Source organism: Myotis nattereri, assembly GCF_964212035.1.
Source record: "Myotis nattereri genome assembly, chromosome: 6".
In the NCBI taxonomy this organism is placed as follows: domain Eukaryota; kingdom Metazoa; phylum Chordata; class Mammalia; order Chiroptera; family Vespertilionidae; genus Myotis; species Myotis nattereri.
Window position 1 is genome coordinate 82,115,633 of NC_138081.1, and position 21,999 is coordinate 82,137,631.

The window sequence follows — 21,999 nt, forward strand, 5'->3', positions numbered from 1 at the left end:
AATTGTATATTTGAAATAATATGAAGGATATGGGATAACATAAGAATTATAAAGGGGTTGGGAGAAATGAAGGAGAGAGAATGAGCAAGAAGAGACTACTAAAGAGAAACTTTATTTCCAGTGAAAATTTTCAAAGGATCAACCTCTCTTTAACCTCCTGAGCTAAGGGTCCAGACAATTCTGGCAAACCCAATAAAGACATTTTGCAGCTTCTATAATTTATTGGAGAATAGTTGCCTGGAGCAGTCAATAAACCATCTGTTCTAGTAGCAACTTTGATCATTGTACCTGATATCAGATATTGGAAAGTTGGTCAATTTCAATGATTTAATAATGGTTTTATTTCCAGATCTCAGTTGTTTATATATACTGCTTTTTTTCTTTTTGGGCCAAAATAAATTTTTATAGAGTAACATGTTATATTGTTGGAAGTAAAACCTACAGGCTATTGTTCTTTTACCTAAGGAAACACCTGTCGGCAGCAGGCATAAATCAGAAATAACTAGAATAATAGTGGAAAAACATAGACTTTTTTTTTACACATTATTTTAACAGAACTTATTCTAAATATAAGATTTGCTTTGTGATGTACTGTGAACCTGAGAAATGTGAATTAAGATTTATGGAAAAAAGTTGATTTAATCATCATCTTCATCATCACACATATGTCTAGTTCCCTGGGCACAAAAATATGTCTGTAATTTTGTTTGACTTCAGTATCTGCCCACAACGCTAATACCATAGCAACAAAGAAACCCTTGTATATATTTCTTAAGAAACTACATCTTAAGAAATGTTTTATACTCCATTCCTATTACATTTAAGGGTGGAATAGTGCATCCTCTGGACATTACCATTCTGTCCTACTATTTTTTTCAGGCATCTCATTCTTTAACTCCTCTTAAGCTCCAAGCATATTTCTAACATGAACTTTTTTCCTTTATTCCATTCACATCCATTAGTTTCTATAGGTCGAGCAGACTTTTTCATTTAATTTGGCTTTGGGAGGGAGAAACATTGAGGGTGACAACATTTTCTCAGCCCTAGACTTCATATCTGGAATGTTTGTTGCCCAAATGATTAGCAGTCAAGTTACAACTTGAAATTGAGAGGCTCTAATGCAAAACTATCAGGGGAGCTGAGACATCATCATTTTAATCTGCAGAACCCAGTGGTGCTTCTTGCCTTTCAATCTTCCCTGGACCACTTGGCATGCTGAAGAATCGAAGAGAATAGCACACTTTCTCTCTATCCTTTTTCTAATAATTCATCTTTACACATTTTGTATAATATTTCTAAGAAAATTTTCTCTTTTATATGATAGAGGCCTGGTGCATGAAAATTTGTGCACTGTGGGAGGGGACATCCCTCAGCCTGGCCTGCCCCCTCTTACAGTCCGGGAGCCCTCAGGAGATGTCCTACTGACAGCTTAGGCCCATTCTCTCTGTGGGAGGCGACCAGGCCGATCAGGAAAAGGCGCTGCCCCCATCATTCAGCCACTGCTACCGCTGCCGCTGGCCACTATGGCTGCCTGCCCTCAGCCCTCACAGCTGCCACGGCTTTGTTCAGAAGGATGTCTGGAAGGATGTTTGGCTGTCTGGTCTAATTAGCATATTATGCTTTTACTATTTCAGATTATTTTAATAAATTATTTTGGTAAAGCTCAGAAAGAAAAACTCCTATCTTTTTTTAGGTAAATATATATGATGTATACTTACCATTTTAATCAACTTTTAAATGTACAGTTTAATGGCATTGAGTACATTTACATTGTTGTTCAACCATCATCACCATCCATCTCTGGAACTTTCCATCCTCCCAAACTAAAACTTGTATCCGTTAAACTGTGACCTCCCATTTCCCCTCTTTGCCAAACCATGGCAGCTACCATACTACTTTCTGTTTTTTTAATTTGGCTACTCTGGATACGTTATATAAGTGAAAGCATACAGTATTTGTCTTTCTGTATATGTGTTATTTCACTTGGCATAGTGTCTGACTATGTCAGAATTTCATTTCTTTTTAAGAATGCATAATATTTCACTGTATGTATATTTCACATTTTGTTTATTCATTTATCTGTCCATGGGCACCTGGGTTGCTTCCACCTTTGATTGTGAATAAGGCTGCTATGAACATTTGTGTTCAACTATACTTTCAAGTTCCTGCTTTCAATTCTTTTGGATATATATCTAGAAATTGTGTCTCTAGATCATATGGTAATTCTATGTTTAATTTCTTCAAGAACTACTATACTGTGTTCCACAATGATCCAAATTCTCTTTTCCCCATATATTTCTTATGATCCTCTTATCTGCTCTGCAAAGAACTTGCTTAAGTTATTTTCCTTTATTCTGCAGCAACCAATTCTTTTGTCATTTTTCACTGGTCCCAGATTATTATTTGTTTGGGGATCAAATGTCATCTTATAGAAAATTATCAAGGTTCTGATGATTTCTCCTGTCTTTCATCTAGCCTGGGTAGCTCAACCCATTCTCTTGGCCAGCCAGTGACTTAGTCTCACTCTACAGCTTAAGAAATTATTTAGATGAGGAGGTCAGTTATGAGAATGAGTTTTAGAGTAAAGGATTAACTGAAAAGCAGGGTGGCAATAAATGACTTTTGCAGGTCACTTAGGGAATTGGAGAAGCTGGGCATCAAATTAAATATGCTAAACACTTTCTTCAGTGTCTCTTAATTTTTGTGTGCTTCAAGTCTTAAGAATTCATTCTAGAACCACTGTATATCTTTAGTTGGCTATCCTCCTCTTTCACTTCATTTTGCATCTTTATTTTGTTATGGAATAGAGTGCATAACATTTCTGGCAGATTCTCCCTCTACAATTCTAAGTCTATAATATTGCAAATAAAATTTGATAAGCAGCAGCAAACAATGCTATTCTACGAGTCTTTTTCAAGATCAGAAGAAACACCGAAAGAAATAAAAATGATAATTATATTTAAATGAGCTGTAGATTATTTCAGTACTTAAAAGTACTGAAAATGCAACAGAAAACTTAAGAGCAAAGTTTAAAAGAAATGGTAAGCTTACCCGTATTTTTAATAATTTATGTATTGTGGACCGTTATCTTTTGCTGCTTCTGTTAATAATAACAATCATTATTAACCACATGTTTTTTGAGAAAGTGAGGTTGGATGATATCTTTGCAGACTTAAAACTGAATTTCTTACAGAGCTACAGTATTTGTGGAGTATTATCGGTTTCTAATAGATGGTATCTATAAAATTTAAGTGCTTTTCAGAGGTAGACCAGCAAACATGTGCAAATGTCTTTCTATATATATGATGAGGGGAAGAGAGAGATGGACCTATTTTCAAACATGATTACAAAAGCAAAATATTTTTTTAAAGGCTTTGATTTTTAGTTAGAACACTTGCTGGTAATATAAAACATATATGTTTTTATATTACTGTACTATATACCTCATAAAATGCCTCCTAAATTCTTATTTCTTATTTCTTAAAAAAATATTGTAGTAAATGGTTTGTAATTTTGTCTTGGAGACCTAATAACTCACAAATGCCCTCCTGCTGCTATGTCCGTCACAGATTGCTTCAATTATTAAGTCCTCTCCTTCTCCACGACCATGTGTAACCACAGACTAGCTCTCTTTGCAGATAGCAAAGGAAAAATGGTCAAGATGTTTGTGCTCTCATACCTTTCAACAGCAACTCAGTGAAATGAGGCTGGCCTTACAAAGGGTCATTATTTTAATGACATTAGGAAATTTTAGGCCAATGAAGAGAAACTTTTGGGAGAATTAATTAGATTGATTAGGCAATTGACTTTGATTAAAATCGCTTTATGAATCATTGTTGTTCTATTTCTTTTTCTATTACTAAACTATGGTTACAAACAGTTTGAATTTTATATCCAATAAAGACATTATATCCAATGTTCAAATCCACTAGAGCATTCCAATCTTCAGTAGTGTTTGTCGGACAAGATGGCTTATTAATCAGGGACCATAAACTGGTAACTTCAAGTCTGAAGTCAATCACAAATAAGATTCTTTCTTTTTTTTCTATAGTCACTGCTTCATGGGCTCTGAAGGTGTTTGAATTTACATATCTAATTTCATAGGTTTTTAAATAATTGTAGATGGTCTTTTAAACATTCTTTTATATTTTTCAATTAAAGTTGACATACAATTTTATATTAGTTTAAGATATACAATATAGTGATTATATAGTTAGTAGAGGCCCGGTGCATGAATTTGTGCATGGGTGCGGTCCCTCGGCCTGGCTGGTGATTGGGGCCAGTCAGGGCCATCTTGCCCAGTTCTGGTCGGGTTGATGGGGGCTGGCCAGCTGGGGAGGGACTGTGGAAAGGTCCTAGGGTGTGTCTGGCCCTCTTGCCCAGTCCTGATTAGGCGGACCCGAGCAGCAAGCTAACCTACCCGTCAGAGCGTCTGCCCCCAGGTCAGTGCACATCATAGCAACTGGTCAAGCAGTCGGACATTTAGCATATTACACTTTTTTATATAAGATATAAAATAATCACCTGCTAAGTCTAGTACTGATATGATACCATATATACTTATTACAATATTATTGACTATATTCCCTAGACTGTACTTTCCATTCCATGACTTTGTGTAACTGATAATTTGTACATTTTAATCTCTTCCCCTCTAGATGGTTTTTGTAATAAACTATTTCCACCTACTTAAAAAAACAAACAAAAGACAACTCCATAAAGCAGGAAAAAAGAAAACCCTAATTACTTTGCTGTTGCCAAAGCTCTAATTATTTTCCTATTTCTTCCTCTGGAGGAATCAGAAGACAATCTCTGCCTCATGTCCTGTGATCCCTTCTCCACTGGCTCTTTCTCCAACCCTGCCTTCACATGCCCATTCATACAGTCAAAAATGATCCTGGAGAAATTCAACATGAGCCCTTGCCATTGATAGCATGCCTTACTTGAGAGCCATCGCTGGTCTGCTCAGTACAAATGCACGCCAGCTGAATGAGAGGCCTTCAGTGTTTTTAACCATCTGTATAATGGAATCTTAGAGTGTAAGAGTATAGGTAAAGTGGCAGATTGCAGAGTCACATAAAACCTCATTTTAGTTTATATGTTTGGAACAATGTTTTAGGTTTCCAGCATTAAGTAGGCTGCCCAGGCTCCCCCTGTTTCACATGCCACCTCTTCCCTCCATTGCCTGGTTCTTCTTTTTTTTTTATTCACCCCCGGAGGTAAGTGGAATTAATTTTGATTTGTTTTTGTCCCACAGTTGTTCACACTCACTGTCTTTGTTCCTAGAAAGTGAAAATTGATTTTTCATCATGAACTTCATACCCACCTTTTGGATCCGTCTTCCACAGGCATCTCTCTGGATAGCATGTGTTTGAGATCTCTGTCCCTAATTGCTCACAGCACAGGCCTAGCCAATCTGCAGGACCGCTGTGCATTGACCAAATCTATCTCCTAGTTACCCCTTTATCACTTCTGGATGAACTCTAATGGACCCTAAATGCCATTATACATATCTTATGAGAGAGAAAGTGAGGGAGTTTAGACACACAGGGGAAAGCACAGAGAAAAAGGCATCATGGAGACGGAGGCGGGAATTGGAATGATGCAGCCACGAGGCAAGGAACACCAGGGAACTGTCAACAGCCACCAGAAGCTGGGAGAGGCAAAAGGTTCTCCCCTAGAGGCTCTGAGGGGAACATGGCCCGGCCGACAATTTGATTTCAACTTCTGACCCCCAGAACTTTTGTAGAATAGATTTCTGCTGTGTTAAGCTGACCAGTTTGTGGGAATTTGCTTCAGCAGTCCTAGGAAACTAATATAATACACAAGCATTCCAGGGACTCCCAAGGAAGAGTGGGTAGATGTATTTCCCAGGCGTTTTGGAATATTTTAGAAACAGCCTAGTTAACAAAATAACTATGAGTTGCTTAATTGATGAATTAATTCATCAGAAATATATTGCGGAATCCCTGAAAATTGGAAAGGTGACAAGTAGAAAGACTGCCATGCGCACACTCTGTAGACTTGACAATAAGCAGTCAGGGCATACTCAGAGAATTACAGAGCAGAGCATAGAAGGAGAGGCATGAAATTGGGTTGCGAATATCTTAAAGGTCACAGACTTTAGTCTGGAATTTATCCTTTGGGCTATAGAATAAGAGTGATAGAGGAATTTTAAGTGGAGAAGTTAAATTGAACACTCTACTTTTATATGAAAAATGGATGACTCTGTGCTATGGAAATAGGACAGAACTTTTCAACTCGCATGGACAATACTACCAGCTCTCCTTATGTGTCGTTTATCTAAATAATTTGGTCTCCAATTCCTCATCCGTAGAAAATTTTGCTTTTCGCGCATGATTGTATTCACATACACTACATTATTGGGCAACTGTATTACAGTCCCATTCTCTGTGAATGACTGTGAATTTAGCTCTGGATAATGAGTATTTTTTTAACTTAGCTGTGTACTGAATTCGAACACTTGTTTTGTCTTATGCGTATGAAAAATAGTTTAAAGTCTCTAGATTTGCAGCATATAGCATTGTGTGGAGTGGGGGTGAGGGATGAAGTTGAGAATCTAGGACAGGGTTAAGTTGCTCATAGTTCTGTTCAATAGTTTGTGCTTTCCTCTGTTAGGTATGAGTAATGTAGGGAATAAACAATTTTCCTTTTATCCCTATGAGTTGTAGGCTGACACCCCTATAATTAAGGGCAGGTTAACAGGGGGAAAAGAAATTTTATTAACATGTAGAACCAAGTATATGCTGGAGATACCCAGGAAAACTGAGTAGCCCAAAGAGGTAGCTTTAGAACTTGGACTTGACTGCCATCTTAATAGGGGAGGGGTGGGGGATAGGCCTCTTAGGAGGGCGTAAATGGTCTTCGGAAGGACAGGGTGAAGGGGTGACCTGTGAGAATGTTCGTAACTTATTCCCTGTACAAGGTAAAGATAGCATCTAGTATTGTGTGAATTCCCGTATCAAAAAATTAATTCACTAATACTCACCCATGTCAGGGATATACATTTGTTAGAAGTACAAATTAAAAATAGTTTGGAAAATGCGTTGAGGTTCTCTAGCACTAGGGTGAGGAGGAATTCGCAATTGCTTATTATTCCTGAATGCAAATGTCACTGGTCGTTGAGATAAGCCTTTTATTCTGGACTTAGTTTATGATATATTTGTGCACAGTTAGAGAGTAAAATTCTCAAACCTAACACATTAGCCAAAAGTATCTCAAGGACATATGTATAAGAAAGGTAAAAAATTGAGTGTATTTACGTAGTTCCTTGCCAGGAAGATGAAAATGTTCGAAGTAAACACTCTAGGAGTTGAGATTAGAGGGGAACACTAGAGATACAGGTGGCATGTGAACACTTCTCACTCGGCTCTGCTTTAAGAAAAACAATGATCCGAAACATTCGCTAGTGCAGCTACCGTCTTGGAGCCCTGAACAGCAAGCAAAGGTGCCAACTGCGATCCTGAGACGCTCAACTTGAGCCTGCAGTTTATGTAAATAGCCTTAGTCCGGATGATAAATGGGTGACTTGAGAAAATAAAAACCTCTGCCCATGGAAGTCTCTTTTCAAATGAGAGACATTTAATCCCAGAGCCACAGTGTCCTGGCAGATTTCCCATTTTCAAAACCAGTACATAGATATAATGCCACTGCTTTATCAGCCGGGAGGAGCGGGACTCTGGAAGGTAGCTGTGAAGAGCCAGAGAACACTGCCATCTGGTGGCAATATAAAATCACTACTAAAATACACTCAACCTCCCCCCGTGCTTGAGAATCATTTGTTTACAACCTACTTTTTAAAGCAAGAGCACCATGATATTTTAAATCAAACACCACCTGAATAATTAGTTACCATATTGTTATTATTGTTTTGCAAGTTCCTTCCTGTGTTTTGTTCTACTGTTTTGCTTTTCCTCTGATGTGTGATAAAACCTCAAGGACAGATGTATTGTTTTTATTCTATTTTGGTTCTTCAGTTTTCCCTACTCATTATTTTCTAGTTTTCAGAAACTGGAATAGACCCCCTAATTACCATAAGGACAGTGTAACACTACCTTAGGAGATCAAGATGAATATAAAGGGATGAATAAAACGGTAAATAATTAAAGTAATCTGAACATAGGTCTGAAAATGGTGAGCCTGTAACCTAGACTCCAGTCTGGTTTGCCTTTGAAGATGTTGTTTAATCCTTTTGTACTTGAGTTTGGTTTATTAGCATTGACTCTCATCATTTCTCCGTCTGCTGAGTTTCAACTTGGCAGGAATGACAGACTATGTCCTTGTGTAGAGATGGTAATGTAGTTAAAGTGTTTATATAATCCCAGGGCTAGATTTTGGTATTATAAAGATCATATCAATAAGCACTCAGCTCTTAAATATCCCTCATCATCAATTTTACTCTTTTTTTCACTGAATTTCTCTCTCTTCAAAGTAATGTGTGAGTTGAGGCATTTTCTGCAGAATTTCAAATGTTATGTATGTATGTGTGTTTGTGTGTACGTGTCAACTCTACTTCATGTGCAATATTCTCTCAGTATGAATTTAAGATCTCTCCACTTCCAGTACAAATTATATAGCATAAAATTAATTTCCTCTCAATCCGATACTTTAGACATGCATGACAAAAACATCAAAAGAGAAATGACATTTCTAAATTTTTGGTTATTAAGTGAAATGTCATTTATAGGTGGAAAAGGCCCCTGGACCCAAAAATCCTTCTCTTCTCTCTTTATTCTCCTTTAATTAACCAAGAGCAAATGCCATGATGGATGGCGAGCTTGGCCACATTGGAGGATCTGGTCTGTGTTACTGTCTACCAACAAATCCTTCCAGGACGGTCCAGATCTAAATGACTGGATCTGCTGATGAATTTATGTAGTTTGATAAATGTATGTAGTTAGATGAATGCTTGGAGGCTTAATGCCCAAAAATCTTCAAGAAGAGCCCATCCTAGCTAGCTGATATCCCTGAAGTTCTTTGGGAGAAACATGGATCATCATTAAATGTCTCCACATTCCATGTCCTAGAGCAGACAACACAGAGTTGCCCATGTGAGAAACAGCTTTCTCGCCAACGAATGCCTTACATCAGCGGAGCTGCCCTGTGACTGTCCTTTAGGGCTTCCAGAGGCTCTCAGTGTGCAGGGCAGACTGTTTCTGGTCTACAGCACAGGGCCTCTTGAGTGCTGTGTTGTCACCTGTTCAGATGTAGCACTGATTCTTCGAGGTACTGCTCATGATCCTCAGCGCTGACTCTGAACACACCATGTGGTCTGTTGTTCAAGTGCTCAGCCTTGTTGTTAGATTGCAACCTCACTTCCTGAGCTTTCCACTCCCCTCCCTGCAACACTGTCCAAACTACAGCTTCTGGGGTAGAGTCAAGACTGAAACTCTCCTCCTCTGAGACCATAGGGGATCTACCCATGTCATCCTAGCCGAGTACTAACCACCAACCTTACCTTTAGGCAGATGAGATGATTTAAGAAACTATAGCCTCACATTGTACATATTTTCTAGGATTGTTTTGCCTGTGAGTGGGCTTTCCTTTAGGTGTTCCACTTGTTTTCTTGAATTGATAGTTAAATCTTTTTCTAATATGTTTTTATTGATTTTTAGAGAGAGAGAAAGGACAGTGTGACAGAGATAGAAACATTGATGAGAGAGAAATATCAATTGGCTATCTCCTGCACACCCCCCATTGGGATTGAGCCTGCAACCTGAGCATGTGCCCTGACTGGGAATCAAACCAGCGACCCTTTGTTGCATGGGACGATGCTCAATCCATAGAGCCACACCAGCTGGGCAATAGTTAAATCTTGAAGCTTGCTAGGTTTAGATTTTATTTTTTTGGAAGACTACTCCATAAACAGTGCTGTTTATTTTTTATCTTGACATATATAACATTTGTTTTTTTGTTGGTGGTGGTTTGTTTTTAATAAAGTTAGCAACTGTTGATGATCACTGTTAAATCGTAGGGCAGTTTTGGCCCCTCAATCTTGATTTTGCTTCTGGAGACTGCTACGCCTGGGCCCCTGCTGAGAATACAGTGTTTATATAATCCCAGGGCTAGATTTCAGGAAGTTGCACGGTACTACAGATTCGATGAGCCTGATCAAGGTATTTGAAAATTGTATTTTCTAATTTAAACAAAACCAAATCTCACAAATATTTTGAAAAGTATTTTTCAAAATTAAAAAATTTAAAAACTCAACCTGTTGATTAAAGGTTATATTACTAAAGACACCATTAAGAGAGTGAAAAGGAAAGCCACAGAGTAGGGGAGACTATTTGAAAAAAAACAGATAAAGGATACTGAAACGATCTTGTATTCATAATATATAAAGAACTTCTACCAATCAATAACAAAAATACAGATAGCACTATAGAGAAGATAGGCAAACATCTGAAATTACTTCACAAAATAGGTACTTCACAGTTACCAATATAACATTGAAAAGCTATTTAATCACATTAGTTACCTGGGAAATATAAATTAAAACCACAGCAAGATAATATTATAGAATCACTAGAACGATTCTATACGTACCCTATGACTCAAAAATTAACATGCCTACAAAAACATAGGCATATATAGACCTGAAAGAAAAATGTATGCACTAAGTGATGTGTACAGGGATATTCATAGCAGCATTATTTATAATAGATAAAAAATAGAAACAGATCAAATGTTCTTCAATAGCAGAGTAAATAAATAAATTTTTGTGTATTCATACAATGGAATATTCTATAAAATTATGGTTAAAAAGAAAAAAGCCAGATACAAAAGAGAATATACTCTATGATTCAACTTACAAAGGTTTCCAAATGAGAAAAAGAACTAATTATGATATTAGAAATTAGAACAGCAGGTGGCTTTGGGGAAGAGGGGTTGGAAATGTGACTGGGTTTAGCATGAGGAAGCTGTGGGGGGGGTATTAATATTCTATTTTCAGATCTGAGTAGTAGTTACATAGGTGCATTCAATTGTATCGAGTCATTGAGCTGTTCTTATTATTTGTGCATTTTTCTAAAAGCATTTCATACTTCAGTAAGTAAATTTATTAAAATATTGTACTTATGATAAAAGCAAAGGACAACTGAGTGGTATTTTAAAAAGTAGAACTGACAATTTTCACACTTCTAGTATTACTCCATCAGCCATATTAGGAAGAGAGAGAGAAAAAAAGATGATGAATCATGCCCTTCAAGATGTCAGCCAAAAATTTGAAATTACCAAGATTGAAATGAAGATTTACAAACACTCAGAACTTTACCATATTTTTATACTGTATTATGTGATATTAACAACTGAGAAAATGAAGCCATGGTGATTAATAATCTATTTTAAAGCTAAGCAACAAAAATATAAAAACGATTGTCTATAGTTTTTCAGTACTGCTTATAAATATGTTATACTCAAGCCACTACTTCATTACATTTACAATTTACTAAAGTTAACATTAACGCGTTAGAGGTTTGTTTGTTTGTTTTTTACAGTGATAAAGAAAAAACAACATATTTCTGAGTAAACCGGCTCTTCCTAAAAATGGACAAGTTAATACAAAGAAGTAATGTGCTGACAAATTAATACCATTTTTCTGAAAATACTCTCAGAATTTTTTATAAAAAAAAATGCAGACGATTTCAACATGCTAATATATGAAACAGCCATAGATACTTAGTACGCACAAAGTAACTAATATTATTGTTATTAATAACAGTAATAAGCTATTGTTATTATTTGAATGAACAAGTGACTCCAGTGAGGGAGATTTTCTATAAAGTTGCATAGGGTTCAGTGTTTTCTTGAAATATATGTTGTTATATTTGTGCGATTGTGTTTTAATAATGAAACCCATGAAAAAAGTTTAATGCATTGAAGAAGCCATTATCTTCTTCTTTAATGACTTCTTTAGTGGAAGCATTGCTTTCTGGATAAAGTGAATATGTTCAACTACTATATAGCAGCTGCATTGTCTAGAATTTTAAAAAGTGATCCTCAAGGAAGCTTAGGGAGATGCATCTACATATGAAATATATTCCCAGTATTATTATAGGCAAGTTACTGCAGCAAATAAGTAGTTGCCAGAAGTTTACAAAGTTCTTTAGAATGTTTTGACTATGGTTCATTTATAGAAACAAAGGTGTACAACAAAAGTGCAGAAACCTCATGGCACGTTGGAGATGAGAAGTGACTGTGGCTCTCTTTTGTACCACATAAAGATTTACCAATTATTTTATGACAAGTCATTTTTCAGAAAAACTAAAGATGTTTAATATTGATACTGGTATTTATTTTCTTTAAAAGGGTGTGTGTTCAAATGTGTCTACCTAGTCCATGATAAGTGCCTGTCAGTAGTCTGCTGCCTAGAGAAACACACACATAAACACTTGAGCTGGCCCCTTAAATTAAAAGGGACAAAAATAATTATAATAAAAGAATCTTTCTATATAGAGCATTTGAAAATGGATTGTTATGAAATAACTATAATGTAATGTGCTTTTTATTTCTGAAAACAATTCAATGTATATAGTAGAACCTATAAAACCTCTCATCTTGCAGACTTTACAAACTAGGAAACACAATTTCTAACCACTCATAAAATCTTCCACAGAATTTCCATGGGCTTTAAATGCAGTAGTTAAAATATTAATTAATTAACTACTAAGTCAAATCTGTTTAATTTTTAAACACAATTTGACATCAGGAAAGATAGGAATTTCCTAGCCAATTTCAACAACTTTGCTAAATTAGTAGACATTGTTGTATCATGACTGATAACAATTAACAACATACTTTTATTTTTCCATTTGCATCCATGTGTCCTTGTGAAGTAGCATGTTTTAGTGGTGGCAATTATTAAAAGCTCAATAATGAGTCAACTGAATTATGAAGCAAACAATTGGATTGCTATATCACAAAGTATTAAATCAAGATTTAAAAAGAATGAAAGCTATTCAACCATTTTTATCAGTATTATTAATATGCAAAATAAAATTTTATTTAAAATATTTTTACTTTAATTTATTTTAATGTTTCTACTTCAAATTTGTTCTATAATGTGCATGATATGTTAGTAGAGTAAATGTACATATACACGTATCTCATTTGTGGTTCATGCTTAAAACTTTTATTGTTAAGAGGATACAATCAGAATAGTTTAGAGATCACTGGTTTAGAGGTTGGAAGGAAAGAAAAAAAGATGGTAAAGAAGATGAGTGAATGACAATTCAAGAGAGAGATAAAGGCCCGACTGGCTGACTCAGTGGTTGAGCATCGACCTATGAACTAGGAGGTCATGGTTCAATTCCCAGTCAGGGCACATGCCCAGGTTGTGGGCTCAAGCCCCAGTGTGGTGCATGCAGGAGGCAGTTGATCAATGATTCTCTCTCATCATTGATGTTTCTATCTCTTCTTCCCCCCTCCCTTCATCTCTGAAATCATTAAAAATATATTTTAAAAAAGAGAAAGATAGAAGAACAAGGATACAGTGTTACTGGAAACTGAGGAGAAAATTATTATTTTTTTAAATGATGAAGTGGTTAACAGAGTTTTTTTGTAGCAGAAAGCTCAGGAACTATGAGGTCTGAGAAAAAAGCCATGGGGTTTATGACTGATGATTAGAAAGTTATTGGCGAAAATATTTTTAGTCAAGTGGTAGGAACAGAAACCAGATGCTATGCAGTAAATACCCGATAATCAGGCAGTGGGAGGAAAGGAAAACGAGCGGGGAGAGCAGATCACTCTTACAAAGGCTTGGCAGAAAGTGAACAAGGCGAGGGAGAGGCAGAGTCAGACACTGCACTGGGCATAGGCAGAACAATTGATTAAGTAAGTCAATAGGAAAGTGGGAGGGAACGCATCACAGTCAAAGGGGGAAAGGGAGGGGCCCATTTTGTGAGGTAGGTGAGAGATCAAGTGCACTTCTAAGAAAAGACAAAGACAGCTGTGGAAATGGATTTCCTAAGGCCACACTATCAATGAATTAATTAAGTGATTACATTACTTCCTAAAATTGAGGAATGCCAGGTTGCAATTATGAGATAGACAAAATAGAAAAAGATTTGAAATATCTTCTCTGAATCCCTCACAAGAAACCGAAGCAGGGATCCTCTGATAACTGAGCAAGATTGAGGACCTGGATGTCTCCAGTCAACATGAATTTATGTCAGAGTCAAGTTAGTAAAATTACAAGACTATTTATTTTATTACTATTATTGTTGTTGTTAATTTTACCAGCAGTGAAATAATATTGTTATTATTATTATTATTAACCTTACTTTTGGAAGGTGAGAAAACAGAAAGTGATTTTTCGGGACTGGCAAATAAAGTAGAATGGAAAGTGAGGATCTTATAACCACAGTGAGAAAATTGTTAACAAGTTGGCTATAAGGACTCTGTAGGTAGAAAAAAAAAGCGAGGCAAGGAAGAGCTGATAGGCAGAAAAGAATTAAAGACTGAGAGGGAAGAGCAGTGTTAGTAAGTGTGAGCACAGAGGAAAGTTAGAAACCAAGATCGCGATGATGGAGAAATTCTGAGGGACAGTGAGGTCCACGTTCTGATTGCACTTACAGGAGCCTGAAAAAGAGTAGAAAAAAATGTTCTATTAGATGTAAACCAAAAGGGCCTCTGATGTCATGCTGGTAGAGGGATGACAAAGAGGAGGACATGAGATCAGGAGGGCATTATGAGCACATGCCCTCTGTGCAGGGGAGGATCCTGGAGACGACTGTAGGGTCATTCTGTAGAACTTTAGAGCCGGTGTTGGATGGTGGTGTCAAACAATGCTTCATAAAATGGTGGGGAACAGGCTGGGTGTGCAGGAAGCAGTGAGAAAGGCAGCCTTCATGGGAGAGGGTTACAAAAAAATGTTGAGGTGAGGAGTTGGGAAACAGCCTTCAAGGACTACGTCCTACATTGGGCACTTGTTCACAATAGCACGAGCTTTTTAATTTAAGCAACACTTTGGTGGCAAGAATGCCACTTAACATTTCACATAAAATGAATGCTCGAAGAAATAGTGAGACGAATCCTACCCATTAAAAATGGTTTCTAGCTCATATAATAATATAGCAATGTTTCAAATCAGGTTGCCAGGATGGATACCTCTCAAAGACTCATATGAAAGGCTCTGTTTTAATACCCAGGTTAAAATAATTTCAAGTGTAATTTTTAAGGAACGAATTTAGAATATTTTTTTTCTAGATACAGAACTGTTATATGGTACACTGCAGTTCCCATCTGCCATCTGCAGCAAGAGTTGCTCTGCTGGACACTTTCCAAATGCTATGCACATGTCCACTGATTCAAGACTAATTTCACCAAAAGCTAATCTAAACAGAAAATGTGTCTTATAGTTTATTCTACTGTAATTTCTATTTTTATAATTTAAACTAAGATTAATTTTCCTGCCCTTTGGCCACAGATTAAACCTCACACAAAGAGTTATAATTTGCCAATTAAAATAGGAACTATAGAAGTTATAACAATAACCATCCACATGAATTGATCATCTTAAGATTTACAAGAGGGCAAAATAAAGTAAAAGAAGGTTTATTGATACACGCAGAGCTATTTAGTCTTCACAATACCAACATTGTAAGTGAACCAGCCTTGGTATTTTGAAGGGGATGCACTTGTTACAGCATCTTTAAAACAGCAACCCCTCTGCATGCCTGTCCATGATCTGGAGTGACAGTATGGACATCTTTGAGGGCAGCCAGACTGCCTGTTTACCTTCTTAAGAATAACGATTGTAGAGATTAGCTGTGCATTCTGACTGCATTTTAAAATACAAATATATTGGTTAAGCATTGGCTCAAGTGTCCATTTTATCTTTGGCTAAATTAATAGAGATTAGAGTAGCAAAAAGCAGATTGAACTGAACTTGGCAAAAGGTGTGAAGAGCTTCTCTACCATGAGTACTCTGAGACAAAATTCTTAAACTTGTTTTGCTCAAACAAATTGTGTGGTTATATTGAGTTTTTCCTGCATCCAGGAGCTAGAATATTATTTTTCCTAAGAGGGTAGTCAAATCAACATCCAATTAGGATGGCGGGACTTCTAGATGTTAAATTGTCTAGTTCCCAGTTGCAGAAGGAGAAACAGAGGAAGATGCAACTGAAATATTTGAATACTGTAAGTAGGTCTCTTCCTTTACTACACAATATGTCCTTAAAACGTGTTTGACTATAAAGACATAAAGTCCTCTCGATAGTATATGAAGGATTTCTTTCCCAAATAAGATGGTAAGATCATTGATATATAATGCTTGTTAAGCTCTCTAATCAGAGTTCCAACAAGGAATGGGTCTAATCCCAACAAGTCCAGCAGATAGAGGAAATCTTTAAAGAATTGGGACAGAAAGTTTTTATCTTTTCTCAGGACTATTTAGGAAGCAGACACAGGCATTTTCTTTCCTGTGGGTCAATTGCCTCTTCTCCAACCCAAAGGAATGGACAGGGCAGATAGAAAAACCTCAATTCTTTTAAACATCTGAACTTCTGGTGGTACTTGGAGCTGGAAGAGGAGAGAGAGATTGTCCCATCTCTCAACTACAATTGGGCCCAAGAGTGTCTAAATGTCAAACCACATGCGTGCACCTATAAATGCTGCTGAGGCCCCCAATCAACTGCCAGCTCAAAACCCAGCCAGCATGATCCCCTTTGAAGAAGAAGGTGTGCATTGGCAAGAGGTCAAGAGCATTGGCTAAGAGGAGCAAGTGATTCCAGCAAGGAGTCTCACCAGGGAGCGCCACAGTCTAACGTTTCAGGAGAAGTGAGAGAGATAAAAATGTGCTTCTAAGGAGCCCATAATATAAGGCCTGCCAATCACAGGCCTGGGCAGCCTCTCTGCAAATAGCCTCAGGCTGCAAGGGATAGGAACAATGTCAATGACAGCTTGTCTTAGGACTGGGTGGAACAATCTCAACGTCATGTTTTTTCAGTTGGTACAAAGAACATTCTGTGCAGAACAGACAGCTTATGAGTATAGATGGATAACTGTATAAAAATTAGATAACCATCTGAAAGAGATGCCTGTTTTTATGGGTGATCAACTTTAGATTACTTTTTCATTACACATTCTCGCTTGTTTAAACATTTTCCTCAGGAAAAACAACAACAACATTTGCCTCTATTTATAATGCACAATGAGAATATTATGAGATTTTTTTTTAAGACCCTTGATAATCTCATAAAGTATTTACAGTGATACAGCTATATAACAAACAAAAAGAGAAAACACACACACACACACACACACACACACAAGAAGACAGATTGCATGAGGGTTACATGGTCTCCTGGAATGATAATTTGATGTGCATTGAAAACCTATATTTCTTATGGTTGGGTTTTCATCTTATTTATTTATTTTAAGACGGAGTTTCTGAATTTCTGTTTCTGTTGTTCTTCATTCAAGTAGAATTTAATTCTGAGGAAGAAAGTTACAGAGAAATTTCTTCCCAAACATCACTTGAATTTACTTTTCTGATAAAATAAAAAGTACAGGCCTGAAAGGAGCAGTTGTTTATATAAGCAGAGGAGGAGGTAGTTTTTTCAGTCTGTTAGGAGGCTGAGTGATTTTTTACAAAGTATAAAGTGAAGTACATTATCTAGGATAGTTCATGTTGTTTTAAATGTGGATGATATTTAGTCCTTGGGCCAAGACAGGCTATATGTGGCTTTCTGAGGAAAGGCAAGCTTTCTGTACTCTTGGGGAGAAGGGTCACACGTGGATATAATCATGCACTGGGAATCTCAATGAACGATTTGCGAGATGAGTGATAGATATGAAGAAATCTTTTAATTTTTTTCATGGACATCTTATTTTATGGAAATGTTTATTTTTTCTTTTCTTTGCTCTTTCAGTACCTTGTAATTGAATCATTGTTTTCGGCAGGAACACTAAAAGCAGTACGCAAACTACAAGCCAAGAAAAACATGAGAAATAATTTAGCAGTTGCTTTGTATTAACAGACAGTATTCTAATGACTCATTTCTAATGACAAGTTAAGTGGAAATTATACAAAATAAACAGGATTTATTTTTAAAGTACAACTCTAGAGTGGTTACAAAGGCCTGATGCATGCCAGTTCAAATTTATTGGTGTTCTTCTTTATTCTTTGCACACATTTTATTTTTCTCATTTTCTTCTGTACCTGATCTTCAAGTTGAAGGCTTGACATCTGTAAAGCAGTGCCTGACATAGAATTTTATTTCTTTCATTATTGTCAGGCCACAATCTTGTGCCTCAGTAATATAAAGCAACTGTACATACATACTCAGTTCTCAGGCCCTCACTTTCCCTTTTATAACCATTCTTTGATTTATAATTTCAATATATAGTGACTAATCTAACTTGAACCAGAGACGTATATGGAATATTATATGACTATAGTATTTGCAACAATTGCATCGATGAGTTTATTTAAAAATATAAGATTTTCAATATGTATTTTAATGACTAAGTTCAAATATGTGTGCCTTTCTACTATATAATGACTACTGTTAGTGACTGTATATCATGCTTAACATATGAACGTGTGAGTATGTAGTAGCCATTGATAAGCTAGACAAAGAAAAAGTTGTAAAACTTGAGTCTATATTATTCAAGCATTTCTCCATTTATTTAATACTAGAGGTCCGGTACATGAAATTTGTGCACTGGAGGAGGGTCCCTCAGCCCGGCCAGTGCTCTCCTGCAGTCCGTGAGCCCTCGGGGATGTCTGACTGCTGAGGAGGTGGGAGAGGCTCCCGCCACTGCCACTGCACTCACCAGCCATGAACTCAACTTCTGGCTGAGCGGCATTCCCTCTGTGGGAGCACACTGACCACCAGGGGGCAGCTCCTAATTAAATGTCTGCCCCCTGGTGGTCAGTGCGCATCATAGTGACCGGTCGTTCTACTGTTCAGTCGATTTGCATATTAGCCTTTTATTATATAGGATGTAGTTATTTGATACCTACTGTATTTAAAACACTGAGATAAGAACTGAGAACATTGAATAGGACAGATATAGTCCTTATTCTAGTTGGTTTATATTTTAACCAGAGAGATAGACATTAAACATTAATCCAGGTGTTATTTCATTGTGTTTGTGAAAACTGCTTTGTAGTACAAGGACAAGGTGCTCAGAGACTAGAAAACAAAGGTTCTGGCTAAAGTCTACATGGTAAGGGAAACCTTGAAGAAAGTCTTGAGTTTGTGATAATGTTCTAGGTAAATGGAATAGCCACGCCTTACATTGGGAAGGAAGATTGTAGAACTAAATAAAGGACATTAGACTTGGAGTCCAGAGTGCTTACCATGTTATACAAGCTCTGCCTGATCTTGTTTCATAAATCTGGCCCCTCCCCTGAGTTATAACATGTAGTTGATAAATTAAGCCATATAATTGTTGAAATTATCTAGAGATGGTTAATAAAGATAATTAGATCAATAACAAAACCTTGAGGATCACTTAACAGTCAGTGGAATCCAAGAATGAGTAGTCAGAGTGGTAAGAGGGACACCAGAAACAGGAAAGGGAGTGACCAGACATGTTAAATGCTGCAGAGAGATAACAGGGTAATGTCTGACATCTGGTTTTAGAAGTAAGATGAATGCTGCATAGAGAAAGAAGGGAAAAGAGCCTAGAGGGCTGGTGGATATAGAGAAAGCCTGGCAATAAATTTATAAACTCATGGCGAGTAATGGACTTACGTTTTTGTGGGCGGTGGATGAGTCAAATGTAAACAAGTATAGTGGTTTGGTTCCAGGAAATACCAACACTCAGACTCTGACCTGATTTGTCACTGGAAGTGTCACCAGGATCCCTCCTTTTGTCATTAGGAAAGGAATTGGAGAATTATTTACCCATGATGCACCACACTGTATTTTAAATCTCTGCTTAAACAATTTAAGAAATTCTGTTTGAACGATTTAGAGCTTGAGACTGTGTGAGTCCTGCTTGTATTCTCACACTGCAGCCAGGACCTGGGATAACACAGATGAATGGTTGTCGATGTGCTCATTATCTATTGCCACACGGTGCTGCCTACTCACCAGAAAGACTTAATGGCATACATCCAAAGACAGTTATTTAGTTCCTGAGGCTGTAGAGTTCAGCTGACCGAGGCTGGGTTTGCCCAAAAGCTTGGGGCTCCTCTGGCTGTGATTGTCTCATCTCGGATGACTGGGATGACCTGAGTCTGCTCTCTGTCCTGGTCAGCATCCAGCAGGCCAGTCTAGGCATGTTCTTATGGCAGAATGGAAGAATAGGAACGAGAAAAAACAATTATGCAAGCATCTGTCAAGTCTCTGTTTGTGTTGATGGGCCAATATCATCCGGGTCCAGAGGAAGTCACATGGACAAGTCAAAAGTCAGAGTATGAGGGCACTGAAAAAATGACAAGGACAGGACCTGGATACAGAGAATGGTAAAGGATTGGGGCCATAACGGTAACCAGCCCACCACACTGAATGAATATATGAATGATTGGATCATAGAACAGCACCAGGAGCACTGGACTAAGGGTCAGGAGACATATCCCAAAAGCTCAGCACTGTTTATTTTGTTAATTTGGGTGAATCGTAATTATGCTGGACCCTAATTTTCTTATTGGTCTTTTTAAATCTTTAAAGCCTTTGATTCAAGCTTTCAATGAAATTTTTAATGAATTTAATGCTATACACAATCTGTAGGAGGAACTTAAGAAAAGTTGTTCATCGTGCTATCCTTTTGTGAATTAACATGGCTATGTGGATAGCCCCAAACGGGTAATTATGACTTTGTGAATCTTTGAATATTTTGTAATCACATTCAAACTGAAAAACTTCTAGTCGGAATTTGGGTATGAAACATAATGCTCAAAGTTCACTTTCTTTTTAGGTCTTAATTTTGGCTCCTATTTGATGATTCTTTGAAGCATACAACATACTAGTACAACATCAAACACTATATGCCATCTCATATGCGAGATGAGTTTTTGGGTTTATTGATGTTTTGCTTTAATAATTCATTGTTATGATAATTTTTTTTGCTTAAATTGACTGGAAGAACTTTGTCAAGTTTGCATAATACTGATACAAGTGTGATTTATTTTTAGGCAGATGTTATGATTTGTTTTATAAAAAGAATGACAATAATACAGAAGTGAAATCTCTTCATTATACAGTGTGTAATTATGCAATATATAATGAAATGCAGGGTTATTTACTATAGGGATAAAAACTGAGCAAAAATATTCTAAATGAAGAATACTTTATAAGATTCACAAGAAGAAAGTAACATATACAAATGGCCTTTGGAAATGACTTTCCACATCTGAGATGTCTTCTTATACTAGTCACTTAGAGTGCCACAAAACTTCCACACCTAGGTTACCAAAATATATGGATGAAAATGTAGTTTGTAACTCCCTTTGACACATAAGAATGTTCTGTTCCAGATATAAGAAATAACTTGCCATTTGATAAATGTTTACCCTTGTCATATCCCTGGGAAGCATTTATTTTGGACTGATAATTTACTTGTAAAATCAGTCACTCTGGCCTGTCTCATTTCAGAGTCTCCGTGTAGATATATCCAAGAAACTTCATTCCCATCAAGTTGGCCTGGATTCAAAAGTACCAGTTGGTTGTCAAAATGCTTTGGCTGATCTGGAGAAAGAGAGAAGCAAGAGTGGAGCAGCGGCAGTAGCAGGCACCGATGGAACCACAGGTCGTTAGCCACATGATGGGGGCTTCAGCCACCTCCGCGACAAATGCACAATATACAGATTCTTACTACAGTTTTGTTTGGAATATATAATTCAGTCAAAGTGACTGTCTGACCTAAAAATCTCATTGGAATATAGTTTTAAATGCAGCATAATATTGAATACTCACACTAATGCTAGGTCTCTTCATTGTTTTTTATTAGATTTTCCTCACTTATGGCTTTCATGGCCAAGGAAGTACTTTATTCTAAGACTGCTTGTATTATCATGACACTGAC

At 36.9% G+C, this 21,999-nt stretch overlaps 1 protein-coding gene across 2 annotated transcripts in view; it reads left to right on the forward strand.

The window, feature by feature from the left end:
* THEMIS (thymocyte selection associated) overlaps nucleotides 1-21,999 on the forward strand; it is a gene marked incomplete at its 5' end in the record, with an annotated part of 134,145 nt that overhangs the window by 99,131 nt on the left and 13,015 nt on the right. Inside the window, one exon of one of the 2 annotated variants that reach the window (XM_081094241.1) lies at nucleotides 21,570-21,723. In XM_081094241.1, the coding sequence (XP_080950367.1) occupies nucleotides 21,570-21,723 (154 nt within the window). The remainder of the gene's footprint in view (nucleotides 1-21,569; nucleotides 21,724-21,999) is intronic. The other variant, XM_081094242.1, reaches the window with a different exon arrangement.